Here is a 19,210-nt window from a genome sequence, read left to right as displayed (position 1 = left end):
TTAGTAACACACAATGTTCCATATTAATAAATGTAAACCTATATCTCAATGGCTATTAATAGTATTCTATTACACAGATATGCCATAATTTATTTAACCAGCCCCCTTTTAGGAGAAATTTTGGTGGTTTCTGTTCAGGTCATTTCTAAATTTTTTATACATTGAAGGACATTCTTATATGTTCATCTTTGTGCACTTACCCAATTATTTATTTATATAGATTAAATTCCTAGAAGTAGATTGACTCCTCACTTAAATGTTTACTTTTTTTAAAAAGTAGAGAAAGTACTAAAGGTTTTTTCTTACTGTCCTGTCCCTTTGGGTGCCAAGTTTCCCAAGGTTACCAAGAAGGAGCTAAGGGTTCGTGAAGGGGGCTCTGCCTATGTCCAAGTAAGATGATCAGTGGAGTAAGTAAAAAAGAGCTATCAAAGGACATGGTTTTTAAAAAAGGCCTTTCCCTTCATTTCACATACTTTCTGCCATAAATCATCTGGCATACTATTAACTATTTACTATATATGGCACTTACACATATTGCATTTCGCTAAGGGATTATTTACAATATACTGAGTGGGGTTTTATAGCTGTCATCCTATGAACATATGCATATGTTTAAATACATAACTGTTCACAGTCTTAATGACTGTGAACTGTAACTCTACAGAGGTTAAGTTGTGCTTTAGACTTGTACTATGTTATCATTAGCTACCAGGTGGCCACCAAAACCTACAAACAAGCAGAATTCCAGGTTACAACGCTGTGATTTGCCTGGAGACGGACTAGTTATTGGTCAGGAGCACAGCAGGAGCTTGAATCCCAGTCTTCTGCGTACTGGTCCAGTTACTGAACTTCTTTTCATCTCTTGTCAGTTAAATGAGGCTGTTAGTGGGGTCGTTATGAAGATTAAGTAGCTAATATTTGTAAAGTGCTTAGCACAGTGCTGACACATGTAACTGTCATATAAATATTTGTTAAAATACAATTTAAAGCTAAAAGATGGGAGGGAAGCATCACTGAGGAGCTTACATTCCTTACGGAAAGCCTCACAAGTTAATGCTACGATTTTAGAAGCAGTGGGAAAGGCTCTTCACTCCAACTTGTCCTCTCTCAGATTGCTTAGAATTTCACCAATAGAAGTATATCTTAGCATGGCAGTTTGTTTTAAATTACTGGCAATACAGCAAGACCCCATCGATCCTTCAACCCCAAATCCCAGTTCCCTCCCTGAGGCCAACTCTGATGAGTTTGGTGTGCGCTCCTTCCAGTCTTTTTTCTGTCCCCTTATGCAGGATATGCACAGGGTAGGGAAAAGTGGGCTTGCGGTTGCGAGTACATGAAACAGAGTTTATGCCTGTGCTGTTGTTTGTTAATTATTGTATTATTCATTTGTGCAAGTGTGAACCTACTTTTGCTCACCCCTGATATGTTCAATATATGGGAATATGTGGGGATTTTTGGCAGGTTTTCTTTTTTTTCTCTTTCATTCTCTTTTTCTCTTTCCAAAAATGGCATATCATTCTGCAACTTTTTTTTCCTTGGTTTCTTTTAAAATCTCTTCGTCCCTGTGAGTACTTTGTCCCGTCCTGCTGCCCTGGGACCAGCCAGCTGAATCTGTATTCTGATGGTTTAGGGGGCACAGTTCCTTGGCAAAGCCAGGGCCAGGCCTGGCCTGGGAGCCGATGCAGAGAGAGAGGTACTAGTGCAGACAAGGCAGACAAGTGCTGCTCATCTCGGGCTCTGCCTCATAGGTATCATAAGAGATGGACGGGCCTTTAGAATTCTTCCCTAAAAAGAACCCCCCGAAAAGCAACGCTTAGCAGGGGTTGGACAAGTAAAAGCTAAGACTCTTGGATTAAAAACTCCTCTGGGGGAATTGTGTCTGTTTAGGACGAGGAAAGGAAAGTAATAGGGCACAGGTGTTGAGCCTGAGCAAAAAGCAGGGCCCCTCTTCTGCATCTCAGTCCAGTTATCAGAAAAGTCCACCTCCATCCTTTAGAACCAGCCGTGCTCTGATAGCCTGAGGGACTCAGGGCAATTCAAATGTAAATATGGGAAAGCCTGGGGGAATTTTAGGGGCTGGGAGAGCATTCCTGAGCTCTGGGAAGATTCTACTCAGCCTGCTAACAGCTCAACACCCCGCTCCGCACGTATACTGCATCAGAGTCTGGCACTGCAGGTACCTCCCAGGGTTCCTGGCATCCACACAAAAGCAGGTAGAACAGTCAGCTTCCTTCTCGCTCAAGTGCAGCGTGGGACCAAGCTGGGGATTCCAAGATTTTCCTTATCAAAGACAGAGCCAACTTTCAGAGCAAGGGAAGAAGTGAGTGAGTGGCTCTTCTATTTAACTGTACTTTGAAGTGTGGTTGTGAGAGCCATAGGAAGCTGCGGGGTGACCAGATCCCTTCCTTGGCACACTGAAGAATGAGCCTGTTGATAAAGCACTAACCGGAGAAAGTGGGAGCGTCTTGAGAAGGTGTGGAGTCGGACTGGAGGTGGGTGGAGAAGGAGCTGGAAAGGGGAACAAAAGAAAAAAAATCACCACGAATTGTTTTATCACAAGTAAATTTGTGCAGCCAGCTGCAGCCCCTGACACCTGCAGGGCACCCTGCAAAGAAAGCGGGACTGACTGCTCCCCACGTTTTACTGATAGGCTGGTGCTGGGCCACAACTTCCTCATGTGCTTCCTCCTCCCTAGATTTTATTGTCCTTAAAGGAAAGTACAAGTTCGTGGTATCCAAACAGAGCGTTTCTACTTGGTGCATTTTACCTTAACCTGGTGCAGATGGCATTTTCTGGCCCATCGTGGGAAAAGGACCAAGTTGGTGTTATTACCTTGTTCAGTTCCCTCAACAATTCTACAAAATAGATATCTTCATTCTACAGATGAGGAAACTGTGGTGCAGAGGTAAAAAATGGACTTCCTTGGGGGCCTCCCAGCTAGAGTGGGGAGTGTGAGGTTCAAAACTTGTCTCCTCGGCAGCTGGCTGAGAGTAGAGGCCGCCTTCTTGCCCTTGGCTGTCCCAGGCACTAAAATTGTAGATAATGCTTTTTTCTTAGAATATATTTGGAATAATGGAAGGGCAGAATTACATTTGGAGTCTTTTCAAACCAGATATTTCTAGTTTGACTTGATCTTTAAGTATTAATTAATATGTGTGTGGAACCTGCAGGTCACCTGCATCTTCGGAAACACCTAGGATTTTGTTAAATCTGCAGATACCCGAGTCCCACCCAGATTTGCTGACTCTGAGTCTCAGGGATAGAGTCCTGAAACTGCAATTTAACAAAAACATCCCACCGGGGGTTTTAATCCTGCTAAAATGTGTTTGGTTTTGTTTTTTAAAGGCTATACAAGAGTTTATAAATTCACCTGTGCAAAAAAAAAAAAAAGATGCTGGTAGTTTAAAACAATTGTTAACATTTTTTTCCTTTTAATACAAATAAAAATCTGATGGAGTCTCTTAATGTAAGTGGCTGGCTTCTGACTGATAAGTACTTGCTGATGTTTTTTGCTTTCACCTACTATAATTAATAGAACTTTGATATCTGGGAGATAATAGTTTCCAGGGAATTTATAAGATTTGAAGCAAATAAGTCCCAACCTTATCTAGTTGAGTTACCAGGCTAGGGAGGCAAAATGGTGCATGATTAACTACATAAGATTTGGATTTAAATATAGTTAGATTCAAATTCCAGACTGCTACTTACTGACTATATACCTGGGGTAAGTTGATCAGTCTCTCAAAACCTAGATTTCCTCATCTATTAAATGGGAATAATAATAGTACTTCAAAGTTTTGGCGTGAATATTAAATGAGTTCAGGGACATAATATGTACAGTGCATGGCACATGGTAGGAATTCACTAAATGCTCTTCCTTTCCAGAGCTTTTTAGTCCTGCATTAAAAATGAGTTTCCTTTACAAATACTGAGTCAGTATGTTGTACACCTGAAACTAACACAATGTTTTATGTCATTTTATCTCAGAAAAATAAAATAGATAAAAAATAAATAAATGATTTTCTCTTCTCACTCTGCCACTTATGAAATCATATTTTATTCTATTATTCTATTAGAACTAGATTCTGAGATTATAGTAGGCTGAGATTGTATTGCTTTGAAATTGCAGAGAAAATTTAAAACAAGGCCATGTAAAATAAATTTTACATACCCTACAATTAATTTAGAATTATAATTTAGCACTCTGATGAAATTAGAGATATGTTTGAAATTTTGTCATTCATTCTACCAAAAATAAGTTCAAGAAATGTGTTTTTCTTCATATCTTTTTAAACCTCATTTTGAGTAATATGAAATTTACAGAATGTTGCAATAGTACAAAGAACCTACTGTATCTCCTTTATTCAAATCTACCAGTATTTATCATTTTGCCATGTTTTTGTTTTCATTCTCTCTCCACATGTACACATGCAGACACACAGTTTTTTTCCTCTGAAATATTTGAGAGTAGGTTGCATATATCATGTCTCTTACTAAGCTTCAGTGTATATTTTGTATGAACATGGATATTCTGATATATGACCACATAGATTTGCCATTTCAGGACATTTTTAATTGAGTTAATCATTAATATAATCTAAGAGTTTATATTACAGTTTCATTATATTACAGTTACAGTTTCATCAGTTGCCCTAGTAGCATCCTTTGTAACGATTTTTTCCTCCAGATCAGGATCCAGTTCAGAATCACACTTTGCATCCACTTGTCATCTCTTCAGTTGTCTTGATTGGGAACTATCCCTCGGGCTTTCTCTCTTTCATGATGTGGTATTTTGAAGAATACAAACCCTCAGTTTGGGTTTATCTGGTGTTTCCTCAAGGTCCCTTTCAGATTATGCATTTTTGACTGGGATACTTCATCAGGGATATCGTGTTGTTTCCAGATATAACTTAGGAAAACACATGATGTCTCCTTGTCCCTTATTGGCTATTTGAATTTTGATTACTCGGTTATGGTATTAGCCATTTGTCCACCATATACTCACTATTTTCATTTCATTAATTAATAAGTAATTTGTAATAACTAATTCAAAACTATACAAATACCGTGATCATCATCAAACCCCACCAGTAGCACCATAATCATTCATTGACCGTTTGTACCTGAACCATATTTTATTCTGATGGTTACAAAATGATGATTTTTTTAACTCCATTATTTTTTCTATATTTATTCTACCACAACAGCTTTCTCTTCTCTCTCATTTATTTATGTACTTACATATTACCAGAATGAGCTCATGGATTCTTATTTTGTATTCAGTGGGATGATCCAGTGCTCATTTATTTCGATACTCAAATTGTACCAGATTTGGCGAGGGGGAGCCCCCTTGCACATGGCCCCTCATTTTGCTGAGCACACACCCTTACTTCCTGCCAGGAGGTGTTTCAGGCTCATTCATACCTTCCCTGCTGAGCCCTGGAATTTCTCCATAGAACTCTGGTTCCTTTTAGTGGAGAATGGTTTTTAGAAATCATAATCTGGATTGTACTTTTTAAACATAAGAATTCCTAAATTCTTAGAGGAGGAGCAGTGGGGAAGGTTTTTGGAGACTAAAATCTGTTGTGATAGCCTAGTTTTCGAAAGTAGTTTGAACACTTACTTGTACTTTGCATCTTAGGGCTAGAAAAAAAATTCTTGTAATTATACTGAGACTTACTAATATATTTACTTAACCAAATCTGGAGTTAAGTGGTTCTTAAGAAATTTGAAATAAACAGCAGAGACTGCTTCACTGTTGAAATTTTTTCAATTGTTTATTTGAGCATTTAATGTTCATTTTAATGAACAAATGTCATCCCGTCTATATAAATAACTCTCATCGTATGTATCTAAGTAACGGGTAATAAAAAGCTAATAACAAGATACGTATTTGTTTTCATTTTTAGATCATGCACTGTGGTTCTACAGAGATTCTTTTAATTGGAAATACCATTAAAGAACTTAATGTTTCTAGTCCATTTGTATCTTCAAGGACATTTGAAGTAACAAAACATGTTTGTGAGGCTTTACTAATGTTTCGATAGGGAGAATCGAAATTATTTTTGCATATTTTATTTTATATTGATGGTAATTTGCCATCACATGAGTAGAACACGGCGGGTTCTGCAGCCACCCCAGATCTCAGGTGGATAGTTTATGCCTAATTCTTGTCTGGCACTTACTTGGCATTATTATGTTCCCCATAGTATTCTTTTTAATGTGCAATGTCAGCACTTTTCAACTGGTGTGCTGCAAGAATTTTTAACAGAGGTCAGGGGCACTGACCTCTTTTCCCTTAGGTTGTCAAATAAATAAATGATAACAACCAACGCAATAGCCATCCCGTGTGAATGAACCAAAATTACACCTAGTTGTTTTTTGTTGTTGTTAGGTTGTCAAAAATATGATGTATTTTTTGGTGTGCCCCAGAGTTTTGGTAATTAGTTATGTGTGCCATGAGATGAAAAAAGTTGAAAATTGCTGGGCTATATCAATGTATTTAACTCACAGCTGGTATTTCTGCTGCTGAGATCATGGAATGGATTTCATACCTAATTAAATGAAAGCAATTCTTGATGTACATAGCAGCTTTTTCAGCCTCTGCCAGGGGATTTGTGGACACTGATTTGTCCTCATAAAATGGGCCAGCTACTCTTTTGTTAGGACAAATTCTAAAAATGGTGTCACTCAGATGGGAGAAGCTCTCTCTGTAGTGATGGCCTTCTTAGCTCTTCATCAGTTTATGAGTAGACTGGCATTGTGGGATCAGATTTCTTGATTGCTGACAACTGTGAGGCCTTTGGTCTTCAAGGACTGTGTTCCTTTCAGATCAAACTGGTGAAGAGTCCTGCTTTGGCACACAGAGAGCTACTGACCAGTTTTCTTTTCCCTTCTAGAAATGACCCTCCTCTCCTCTCAGTCTTCCTCACCGGTAGCCCCTTCTGGGCCTGTGTCCACTGAAAACCCAGAGCAGAGGATGCTGGAGAAGAGAGCCAAGGTGGTAGAAGAACTTCACCAGACAGAACGAGACTACATTCGGGATCTGGAAATGTGTATTGAGCGGATCATGGTACCCCTGCAGCAGGCACAGGTGGGAACTGCGGGAGCAGGTGCGCTTTACCTTGACTGTGGTTCTCCAAGCCTGAAGGATTAGGGTACGGGAGCTTTGACCACAGAGATTTATTGTGCTTGAAGTAAAGGCTGTGGCTGCTGCTCTTAACTCAAGGGCATCAACATACGTGTGTCAACTTAAGCCATCAGCCTGCTGTCACTTCTCAAGTCCACTGTTAACTTACAGACTTACTGCAGTAACACCCAGGACTTTTTGGCTCCTGCAAACAGTACCAGCAAGTCTGGATTGTGATTTTACTGGAAAGGTTGTATAATAATATAATGAAGTCTGGGGATGATGGGTCACTGGCCCTAGCACCTGACAGTATAAAGTTTATTCAGAAGACTCTTAGCTGTCTGTGCATATGTTAGGTACTTTTCTAGATGCTGGAGTTAGAAAAAGATGTTAACAGTTCCTGGGGATCTTCAGTCCTTATTGCTTGTTACTTGACCCCCTGGACGGGGCTCAGGTTTCTATTCCTGGAACAGTCACTTCCAAGAACTTTTGTAGGAAGGGGGCAGTGCCATCAGACTCTGGGTAGTGGGTGGGAATGCGTACCCCAGTATAATCATAGCCCAAATCATGTCCATAACCATTTATTAAGGTAGTGCGGGCAATAGTTGGATCAAGGACAAAGGATGACGCTAAAGCTAACACCAGATGTTTCTATTCTGGAAACTTCATGAGAGTGAGTGAAGATGACTTTGAACGTCTGCATCATCCTTGAAGAGGTGTTTCTAATATGAATGCTGTGCTGTTAATTTCACTTTCATGCATCTTTACATTTTGTTTCCCTTTCTCAGATACCAAACATTGATTTTGAGGGACTTTTTGGAAACATGCAGATGGTGATAAAGGTCTCAAAGCAATTACTGGCCGATCTGGAAATCAGCGATGCTGTAGGTATGGTCTCCTGCCATTGTTTCAGAAGCAGCTTTATTTTTTTTTTAAACTTCATAGATAGGAGGCAGGAGCAGGGCCTTGCTGGTACTGAGTAGCGCTGCTAAGAAATGAAGTTTTAGCTACTTAATTCAGAGGTTATTTGGCCATCAGCGTCTCCTCTTTACAGCCTACTTTGAGGTGATATGGGATATTAGCACTAGAAGAAATCTTGGCTGTCGGTATAATGTTTTCCAGACTGACAGTTGCAGCCCAGTGGCGGGTCATGAGATCAATTTAGTGGGTCGCACCCAGTATATGTTTATTTTAATAAAATAGGGAATACTAGGATGTACTGTAAATAATAAATATAACTACAGTTTCTTGAAACTTTTATTTCAATTCCTACATATATGTGTAGTGAGTCATGATTTAAAATATATTTATTCATTGTAAAAATGTTTGAAAAACAATCATCTGTTTCTTTTAAATGTGGGAACTATATTAGTCATCTCTTTCTATGTAACAAATTATATCAACTCAGCCACTTCAAACAAGAAACATGTATTATGTCACAGTTTCTATGTGCTGGGAATCCAGGAAAAGGTTAACTGGGTGGTTCTAGCTCAAGGTCTTTCATGAGGTTGTAGTCGAATATCAGGCTGTTGGCCTGGGCTACTACCATCATCATCTGGGGCTTAAGGATCCACTTCCAAGGACACTCACTCAGCTCTCCAGGCCCCAACTCCTCTCCATGGCTGTCCTCCTGACATGTCAGCTGGCTTTCCCCAAAGTGAGTGATCCAAGAAAGAAGGCAGACTCAAGATGGAAGCCACAGTGCCTTTCTAAACCTGATCTTGGATATGACATACCATCACTTCTGCATATTCCACTGGTCATACAGACCAGCCCTGGTACAATGTGAGAGAGGGCATCTTAGCTCTCTTACTGGAATTGTAGTCACAGTATGCTACTACAGTCCTCGCTTTCCCACTCGGCATCCAGCAGAAGTAAAGTGACCCTGTGGTATTTAAGTGTGAGCAAACATTTTCCAGGGCTTCCCAGTCAGATTTCTCCTTATTTCTCATGGGCCAGAACTGGGTCACATGTGTACACGTGAACTGATCACTAGAAATGGGAATGGGATCATAGTTTGGCTTAGGTTACGCGGTATTTACATGACTCACCTTGGAGAGAAATCGGGGAGCAGAATCAGGGCTCTGTCCCCCTAAAGGAAGGAGTAATGGATGACTCTTGGATGTTAGGTGACAGTGCAACATTGTTAATGCTTCCTGAGTGTTTATTACACACCACACACCCTTTAAAGATATGTCAAGCTTGATCTCAGGTGTTCCTCACAACAACCGTCTGAGGTTTAGGTAGAGCTATTAATCTTACTTTACAGATCAAGAATCTGAGGCTTGCATCGGGGAAGTAATTTGCCCAGAGTCACTGGGCTAGTAATTGGTGGGACTGCTACTCAAACTCATGTCTTTCTGCTGTCCCGGCTCACGCCATTAACTTTGCTACAGAGTGGCTGTATGTGTAATGCTGTATGGAAAGGCAGGGGGAACCGAAGCCTGGGGTCTTGCTTTAACTGCAGAGGTCAGAGGTTTGGGAACTGAGGAAGGAAAGCACACACCGACTAACTGGAAGCAAGACGTGGTGATCTCGTTTTAATAGAATGATAAAGCAAAAAAGCCAAATTGTAAGATTTTATAAGGCATTTGAAATAAGTATCTATAGGTCATTTATTTGAATTATGAAAGAAATGAGAGAAATTGATTGGTATCTAAAAGAGATTAATTTTTTTAAAAGATTAATTATTAAACAATTATTTCTTCTAAGTTATTTTATTACCTGTATATTATAACAACAATGAAGTAGGAAATTAAAACAAAATATCCATAATCTCTCTCCCATAAGATGTCAGTGTTTATTTTTTATTTCTTCCCTTGCACTTCTTTTCCCAAGACAAATAGGAATTAGGTAGCAGGCTGAGATGTGCGGAAGGTACACAAGGGATGGTCCCAGGAACCGAAAGTTTCGGGGCCTTAGCAGGCGTTTTAGCTTTACAAGTGAGGGACGACGTGCAGTGGCGTGACATGCACAAGGTGGAGCCGAGACTGGGACAGCACTGCGCTGGGCGGTGAGGGCCTTCAGTCTTGGTCACCCGGAAGGCCAGGTGGTACGTTCAGCAGGGAGTTACTGAACAACTAGAGTTGGAACATCTGCTAAGGGAAGGCTCTGAGCAGTCAGAGAAAGGGAAATTAAAGCTTTGTTGAGCCACGAGCAAACTAAAGATTGACACGAATTGCATAAGCAGTATTTTTTATTTTGGTTAAGTTTAATTTAATATATTTTAAGTTTAACATAATACATTCACATGTCACAAAGTTAGAAAGGTACAAAGAACTAATGAAAAGTATGTGCCCGTCCCCCAGCTGCCCAGCTCTTCTCACCCAGAAGCAGCCAATGTTCTGTCTCCTTACAGAGATAGTTTATCACATATCAGCAATTACATATATATTTTTTCTACCTCAGTCCACCATCGCCATTTTCAGAAATTATACCAATGGCGGCATGCTTCAAACTGTTGCGCACTAAGCCTTTCTTCCCTCTCAACGCTGTACCTTCCGAGCAGTTTTTATAACCCAGGAAAGAGGGGTAACTCAGCAAAAAGTCAAGGTAACCTAGGGTGCTGGAGAGAGTAGCACTGAATTAACTTTCTACTCCTGACTGGAGAGGATTCCAGTACAGCCAGCGCGGGGCGAGTGGGGAAGGAGGGATGGTAGGTGTCCAGGGCTCAGATGCGTTATAAGAGGAGGAGAGGAAGAGGGGAGAGAGGTGCCAGGAGACTGAATGTGTAGTAACACATATAGGGACTGGCTTTTAAATTATTTTAAACATGTCCCACAGAAAGAAATATGTTTTATATAAGGATGCATGTTTGTATGTATGTGTCTGAGCTTACATTTACTGTGCCCAGTGTTTTGTGATGTTTTCTTTCAGTCTATTTTATTTTCCCCAAAGAATGTTGATCACAACTTGTGAAGTAGATTTCATGACCCACTTACTGAAAATAAAGATGTAATTATTTTTTTGACCCAAGTTCATGGATTCCTTGAGATGTAGCCCCAGGCCCCTGGTCTACAGCCTATTAGGCATGGGAATAGCTCCCGTGTCATTAGAGCTGCGGCCTGACTGTGCCGACTCCCTGGCTTGTTGAAACTCCTCCTCCTCTTGCCCTCCTTTCCTTCTCTCAGCACACTCGGTCCTTCCTCCTTCAGCCGGTACCGCTCTCCCCCAAACAGTGCTCCTCTCAAAATGTGGTCCTGCTCACTGCTGCCCCTGTAACTATTTCTACCCGCTGCTCTGGGCAGAAGCCCCTCCCTCAGGGAACCCCGGCCCTTGCTCTACAGTGCCACCCCTGTTCCCTCCACGGTGTGTCCTGTGGAATCCCCGAGTCTCGGGAAGATCCGTTTCTATTTAAATGAAATGTATTCTCTTAATCACAGTCATAGCTCCTGTCTGTAAGAGAAACAGGAGCTGTGATTAAGGGTTGTGGCCCACAGTTTGAAAGTCTCTGAAAATTAGGGTGTAGCTTTGCTAGTGTCGTTGCTGTAGAAGAATCACTATCAGGAAGGTTGAAGAACAGTGAATGGGGGGAGGAATGTGAATAATCATCTGTATGATCACTCTGGTTCTAGGGATGCTGGGAGGGAACAGACACAAAAGAGCAGTGAAGAGAAGAAGGCAGGCAAATATCAGATGGCGAAACTAGGTGGAGACATTGGTGACCCTGGGATTTCAGAGTGGCCCCGAAGGTTAGGACGAATCAGCCCCACTCCCGCCGCTGTGCCCATTGAGCCGCAGGATTAGACAGCAGTGAGCGGCCAAAGAGGCGGGGCAGCATGGGTGTTATGTTTATGATCAAAATCAAGTTTCTCTTACAGACAGGAGCTATGACTGTGATTAAGAGAATACATTTCATTTAAATAGAAACGGATCTTCCCGAGACTCGGGGATTCCACAGGACACACCGTGGAGGGAACAGGGGTGGCACTGTAGAGCAAGGGCCGGGGTTCCCTGAGGGAGGGGCTTCTGCCCAGAGCAGCGGGTAGAAATAGTTACAGGGGCAGCAGTGAGCAGGACCACATTTTGAGAGGAGCACTGTTTGGGGGAGAGCGGTACCGGCTGAAGGAGGAAGGACCGAGTGTGCTGAGAGAAGGAAAGGAGGGCAAGAGGAGGAGGAGTTTCAACAAGCCAGGGAGTCGCAGCTCTAATGACACGGGAGCTATTCCCATGCCTAATAGGCTGTAGACCAGGGGCCTGGGGCTACATCTCAAGGAATCCATGAACTTGGGTCAAAAAAATAATTACATCTTTATTTTCAGTAATTTCTAGCTGAAATCTAGAGTTTTTTTAAGGTATGCATATAGGGAACAAACCACACACTGTTATCAGTACCTGTGACTTTATCACCAACTGAAGTCACAGGTTCATGTCACATTAGGTTGTGGCAAATATCAACCAGAAGCAACCAAGATTACCAGTTTCTTATGTCACTCATCATACTTTGAAATTACAGTGATTATTGTTGGAGTCACTGCTACATTTTGCTATTTAATACTACATAAAAAGGTACATGTTATTGTATCATGTTTAGGGGTTTTATAGATATTATAATAAATTTCATTTGAAGTCCTGCATATTTAATTTATGCATGAAGAAGAGGTTGGAAACTGCTGCTGTAGTAGGTTCTCCTCATCCCTGTGGAGATTTCCCGGGGGCCTGGACAGCGGGGCTCCTGATCACATACCTACATGGAGAATATGGGCAAACTCCTCGCTCGGCCTGACTGAAAACGGGCTGCACATTGTTTCAGGGACCAGCGCTGTGTGTGTGTGTGTGTGTGTGTGTGTGTGTGTGTCAGGGACCAGCACTGTCAGCGCTGTGTGTGTGTGTGTGTGTGTGTGTGTGTGTGTGTGTGTGTGTGTGTGTTTTCAGGGACCAGCACTGTCAGCGCTGTGTGTGTGTGTGTGTGTGTGTGTGTTTTCAGGGACCAGCGCTGTGTGTGTGTGTGTGTGTGTGTGTGTGTGTGTGTGTGTGTGTGTGTGTTTCAGGGACCAGCGCTGTGTGTGTGTGTGTGTGTGTTTTGGGAGTGTGTGTGTGTGTGTGTGTGTGTGTGTGTGTGTGTGTGTACCGAAAAATAAATACGTGGAAGACACGGTTCTCTTAAATTTTGCTTTAAATAAGTAGAATTTTAAGTCATTACATGGAAATTTCTTATTAATCTGATGGATAGCCTTACTATCATCTCTTGTGATAGGATTTAACTGATATTAAAGTTAGCTTATATACCTTACATTTAGGAGACTGAGAAGATATCTGAAAACACTGTATGTCTGTGTATATTTCAAAGGTCCTGTGTTTCTTGACCACCGGGATGAGCTTGAGGGAACGTACAAAGTTTACTGCCAGAACCATGACGAGGCCATCTCTCTACTGGAGATCTATGAGAGGGATGAGAGGATCCAGAGGCACCTGCAGGGCTCCTTGGCAGATCTCAGGTAGGAGTTTTGACCACTTCGCTTCCATCATAGCTCTTTAGTTCTGCCTTTTGACCGTCACTCCCATGGATATGTCTAGACTCCTTATGATACCCATCCATCTTATTTTACATGTAAATGATATATTATTACAGGCCCTATTAGGTAACTTGCCTTTTCCCCTCATATATCGTGGAAACCTTACGTGGCTTCCTGCTTGTACTTTTATCCATTTGTCACTTTTATCTATACATACAAACTATTAAGTGAGCAGTTTCAGGTAAGAAGTAACCATGAAGGTAGTTTGGTCCAAATAAACAAGAATGTAGATAAGAAGAGCAAATTTATTTATTTTTGACCGTCAGGTGAGATTCTGCCAATCTTAGGGAGGCAGTTTAATAGATATATGTCTAAGTAGATCAAAGTGGAATTAGGGACTCACTAATTTTTTAAAATAGACTACTTATGCTCCTGTAGATATTCATAATTTCTCTTTTATCCCATGTGATTTTTGTCCACCTCATGATTAGGCATTAACATTCAACCGATATGTTCTGAGAAGAATGTGAAAATCGGCATTATCTCTAATCAGCTGTCTCTTTCCCTTTCATGCTCACTGCCCTGTAGGAGCCTGTACAGCGAATGGTAAGTTGCCTCGCCACTGGCACAAACTCATTTCTTTATGTTCTTCCGTTATAGACAGAAACATAGAAGTATTAGAGATTTCCCTTGCTCTATTGTTCTCCAAAGCATTTAACACCAAAGGACAATTTAAGTGATCATTGTTTATTTATTGCCAGTCTCCTTCCATCAGGGCAGGGACTTTTATTATGGTCACTGCTAAATCCCCAGCGCCTAGGACAGTACCTGGTATTTATCAGGTGTCCAGTCGATGTGAATTAATGAAAGAAGGAAGATGAAAGACTGAGCTATATTTAGGAATAATAAAAACTATCTGTAGGCCCTCTGTGATTTATTGACAGTGGGTTAAAGTCTGTTTTTCCTTCTCTTATAGGGGATGCACAAATTATATTAACCTGGGCTCCTTCCTCATCAAACCAGTACAGAGAGTCATGCGTTACCCACTGCTGCTAATGGAGTTGCTAAATTCCACCCCTGAATCCCACCCAGATAAAGTGCCTTTAACCAATGCAGTCCTTGCAGTCAAGGAAATCAATGTTAACATTAACGAATATAAACGTCGAAAGGATCTGGGTAAGAAAAGCATACTTGCTTCAAAGAAGGTATGCCCTTGAGAATGTTCTCCTTCTCAAAAGAATTACTTTAGCAGAGATGGACAAGGCAGATTTTAGGTTATAGGGTTGTGATGAAGAAACAGTAGTAGAATGTGGGGGAAATGTGGTATGAAGAAAGAGAGCAGTAATAATAAGAGTACAACCATGGAATATTGGAAATAGACCTCTCTGATAAAGCTATGGCAACAAGAGTCTTTCCCAAGAGATATGAAGACATTAGAAAACGGCCCATCAAGTGTTCCTTCAAGCACGGGTGATTGCCTTCTCAGCCAATGGAAGGCAATCCTTCTCAACCCAGGCTTACATTTGCTTGCTTGGCACATCTGGTTGGATATGTTACTGTCTCCACCTAAGCTAGGACTTCTGGTCTCTGGTCTGAGCTCCTCTGTCCCCTCCAACACTGCGCAGTTGCCAACCCGCCCACTCTTCCTTTGTAATGGAGAATGAACTGAACCATTTCTTTCCTTTTTCATCAAATGCCTTGTTGAGGTTCTAGTTTGAACACTCAAGTAGTTTGGCGACCATGCCAAGCTGATGCATCCTTGATATCCTCAGGGAACCTGTAATGTAGTATAACCTCTTGGCCTGTCACTCCACTCTTCTCCCCCCTTTAGCTAAAACTATTTTCTCTGCCTAACCATGTCACCCACGTTCGTATGTCACATTGCTTACGTGGCTTCCTGCTTTTACGTGGCCGTAAAAGCGTTCTGGCCATCTAGCCCTCTGTCTTAGCTCCTGTCTCCTGATGTAATTTCCTCCTCCACAATGCCAAAGTGTCTTTTTGCTGCCCTCCAACCTTCCCCTTGCAACCCATCTCCTGTGATCGCCAGTCTTTTCTGCAGACTGTACCTAATGTATGACACAGTGGTTAATCAAATAACTCCTGTATTGCATTTCTGCCGTGTGAGGTAATTGGATAATTCTATCTGTCCATAAGTGGTGATTTGGATTAATAATATATCTTCACTCATTCTAAGCTCATGGAAATCAACACTAGCTCTAGTTTGGGCTATTAGTCTTGTTTTGTAGTCTTATCTGTGCTCAGGAAAGAGCTCTCCTAACTCAGTTTGACTCACTCCCTAGTCCTCAAGTATCGGAAGGGCGATGAAGATAGCCTCATGGAGAAAATTTCGAAACTGAACATCCACTCTATCATCAAGAAATCCAACCGAGTGAGCAGTCACCTGAAGCACCTCACTGGCTTTGCTCCACAGGTGAGAGTCCAGCGCCCGAAGGTTCAGCTTGTCTTTGGCAGCTTTTCAGGTCTCCACGGGGCAGCCTGCATGGTGTCATTGGGATGACTCCCCTCTTAGTACCTCCCTGGTGTTTGCTGGCTGGTGGATGCAGGACCCTGCAGCTACTGGTGACTTCAGTCCGCCCGCCCAACCCTCTCTTGATGCCTTGGTGAGCTGCCAGTGTGCGCAAAGGCAAAGCAGAAGGCCAAAATCAATCACTGTATAACAATTGCTATGGTTTTACACACCCATAAGAAGCTTATAACTTATTTAATTTTTACAAAATTAAAATCGCAGACCTGTTACGCTAGAAGGGATTTAAGAGCTCACTGAAGTTCATCCTATGTCACACATCAGGAAATGTAAAGACTGAGGGATTGAGTGATTTGAAAACCAATTTATGGACAGTCCTGAGGGTAGATCCAAGGTCTCCAGCCTTCACTCACTATCCCGTGTATACACGATACCAGTAAGGGAAAATGCAAGTTAGAAAAAAGTCAGTTGTTAAGTTTTGCAGTTTGTTCTCTACATGCTGTAGAGTACTTAAGAAAACGAGCTCAGTGAGCCTGAGCTTCATGTTGCCAAGAGGTTTAATCTGAGCCTTAAAGGAAGGGGGCGGGTGGGGCATAGGGGAAAGAGAGGGCATACCAGGCAAGGCAACGGCACGGGGGCGAAGGCACAGAATCAACGAATTGTGACAAGTGCCAGAGAGACAGGTGAAGAGAGCAGCCTGGCCGCCCAGAGCAAGGATTTCCATCAGGAGCAGAGGCGGTAAGGTCCAAAAGTGGGAAGGCCTTATATATTTTGGAGATCTTTCAAAGCCACAGAGAGGTATTTAAATTCAATTCAGCATGATTCAGGGAAATATCAGAGGCTTAAAATTTAAACAAAAGATGTTTTTAAGAAGGATACTTTTGCCAGAAAGGTAGATCGAGGGAGAGTTCTGATCCGCTAACAGTACTTGTTTATTCGGAACAGATCAAAGATGAAGCATTTGAAGAAACAGAAAAGAACTTCCGAATGCAAGAAAGACTGATCAAATCTTTTATCCGAGATCTGTCTCTCTACCTCCAGCATATCCGGGTGAGTGAAGACGTTGCCCTCGTTGGGGTCATGCGGGGTGTCAGTTGCCCCGCTTTCCTGATCATCCAGCATATTGTTGAATGTTGAGTAATCTGGATTCAAGTGGACATTATGTCATAACATATTTTTTATTATATTGAGTAAGCCAAAAATTCCATTTTGTTTTTTCCTTAAAATAAAAGACACATTTTTCATTTTCACCAATAGCTTCATTGATTTGGCTATTCTCGGTATGTTGGCTGTCTCCTGCTATTGGCTTTTAGTGGGTGGAGGCCAGGGGTGCTGCTAAACATCTTCCAATGCGTAAGACAGCCCCACGGCAAAGAATTATTTGGGCAGAATGTCAGTAGTACCAAGAAACTTCGCAAACCACTTTTGACACGTTCAATTAGTCACAGCACCTTCTCCATACACTGCACAAAGCCTTTTTTGTGTGTTTAAGTTGCATTATTACCTTTCTTGAAATAGTAAAGTATAATATGCCAAAATGTTGTGTATTTTCTTCCATCTTCAAAATTAAAATGGCTTCACAAAAATTCACCAATTTTAATAAGATTTTTAAATGCATGCTGATATGACAGCTGTCACAATACAATCTAACAAAAGTATTTTGAATGAGATTAAAGACAACTAAGCATTATAGGTTATTTAAAAGTTAAATAGCCTTTAGCCCTGGCTGATGTGGCTCAGTGGATTGAGTGCCAGCCTGCAAACCAAAAGGTTGCCAGTTCGATTCCCAATCGGGGCATATACCTGGGTTGCAGGCCAGGTGCCTGGTGGAGGGTGCACAAGAGGCAACCACCCATTGATATTTCTTTCCCTCTCTTTCTCCCTTCTCCTCTGTCTAAAAATAAATAAATGAGTGAATAACCTTCTAAAAAAAAAATCTTAAATAACCTTTAGAAGATCAGCACTTTGTATTGATTTTAAAGTGGTCTGGCTCTCCCTCCGTCTCAATCTCCCCGACCACCTTTTTTACTGTCTCCTGTATCTAGTTGTGTAAGAAGCATGTATCACAGTTCATTTTGTTGAAATCAGTTTAAAGAGAAAATAGTTCCTAGAGAGGTTCTCCTAATAATAATCGTTTTCAATTTACTTGGTTGCTATTCAGAAGGCCTGTACAGTTGCTAGAGCCATGACCAGTGTGGAAGAGCCAGAGGAGCTGAGGCGCTGAGCTCCCGCCTCGTTCCAGGGCAGCGTTTCCTTCCTTCTTGCAGTCAGAACCAGAACTAGAATCCTTTCTACTCCTACTTCTAATCTCGCTATTGATTTCATAGGGTGATGTTCATATACATATTTGACATACCCCTTTCCCTCACACATGAAAATCATATGAAACAATTTTCTTAAAAAGAAGTCTTTTGCTTAAAAACAAAAAACAACAATTTTTTAAAACTAAGTGGAATGGTATACCCTTCAAAATGTGCCAAAGGGATAAGTCAAGAGTAAAAATAATGATTCCTGCTGCCCCTCCCTGTCTCCGAGTCACCGTGTGTGAGTTACACGTTGCTGAACATCTTGGGTTTTGCGCTTGATAACAGCATTTTGGAAGTCAGTCCATATCTGTACACATAGAGCTTCTTGCTCTTTTCTTTTTTTAACTGCATAATATTTAATTGTGTGGATATGCCATAATATATCTAATTAGTCCCCTATTGATGGTTATTTAAATTGTTTGTAGTCGCAAAAGATTAGAAACATTGGCACAGGAGTATCCTTGTAGATACATAATTTTCTGATCTATGTGAGTATATCTGAAAGCCCAGAATACTAGAGTTCTCTGAGCCTAATCATGACAGTATAAATTTTGCTAGATATTGTTAATGTGTGTGTGAAATACGTATTAATGTATGAAACAATTTCCCCACCGCTTTATAACACACATTGTTATCAAAATTAAACTCTTATCTCTTTCTGAAAGATAGGTAAAAACATGCTATTTTAATATAATTTAAATTTTCATTTCTTTGAAAGAAGTTGAGCATATGCAGGTTTTTTTCTGTGATTTGTTTATATTTGGGGCACTTATTGATTTGTTTGTTTTTTTCTTGTTGATTCATGCAGCCTCTGTATATATTGGAGGAAATAACC

At 41.2% G+C, this 19,210-nt stretch overlaps 1 protein-coding gene across 2 annotated transcripts in view; it reads left to right on the top strand.

Annotated features, from left to right (window-relative positions):
• The window catches only part of DNMBP (dynamin binding protein), a 98,678-nt gene that overhangs the window by 68,050 nt on the left and 11,418 nt on the right, over positions 1-19,210 (top strand). For both annotated transcript variants that reach the window (XM_054581350.1, XM_054581349.1), the window contains 7 exons: positions 6,900-7,093; positions 7,918-8,017; positions 13,419-13,566; positions 14,173-14,190; positions 14,561-14,760; positions 15,885-16,015; positions 17,015-17,119. In XM_054581350.1, coding sequence (XP_054437325.1) covers positions 6,900-7,093; positions 7,918-8,017; positions 13,419-13,566; positions 14,173-14,190; positions 14,561-14,760; positions 15,885-16,015; positions 17,015-17,119 — 896 coding nt within the window. The remainder of the gene's footprint in view (positions 1-6,899; positions 7,094-7,917; positions 8,018-13,418; positions 13,567-14,172; positions 14,191-14,560; positions 14,761-15,884; positions 16,016-17,014; positions 17,120-19,210) is intronic.

This window comes from Pteronotus mesoamericanus, unplaced genomic scaffold, assembly GCF_021234165.1.
Source record: "Pteronotus mesoamericanus isolate MK-2021 breed Mesoamerican mustached bat unplaced genomic scaffold, CSHL_Meso_final contig_657, whole genome shotgun sequence".
Classification (NCBI taxonomy): domain Eukaryota; kingdom Metazoa; phylum Chordata; class Mammalia; order Chiroptera; family Mormoopidae; genus Pteronotus; species Pteronotus mesoamericanus.
Note: the sequence above shows the minus strand (reverse complement) of the source record. Positions and strands in the feature narration are given on the sequence as shown.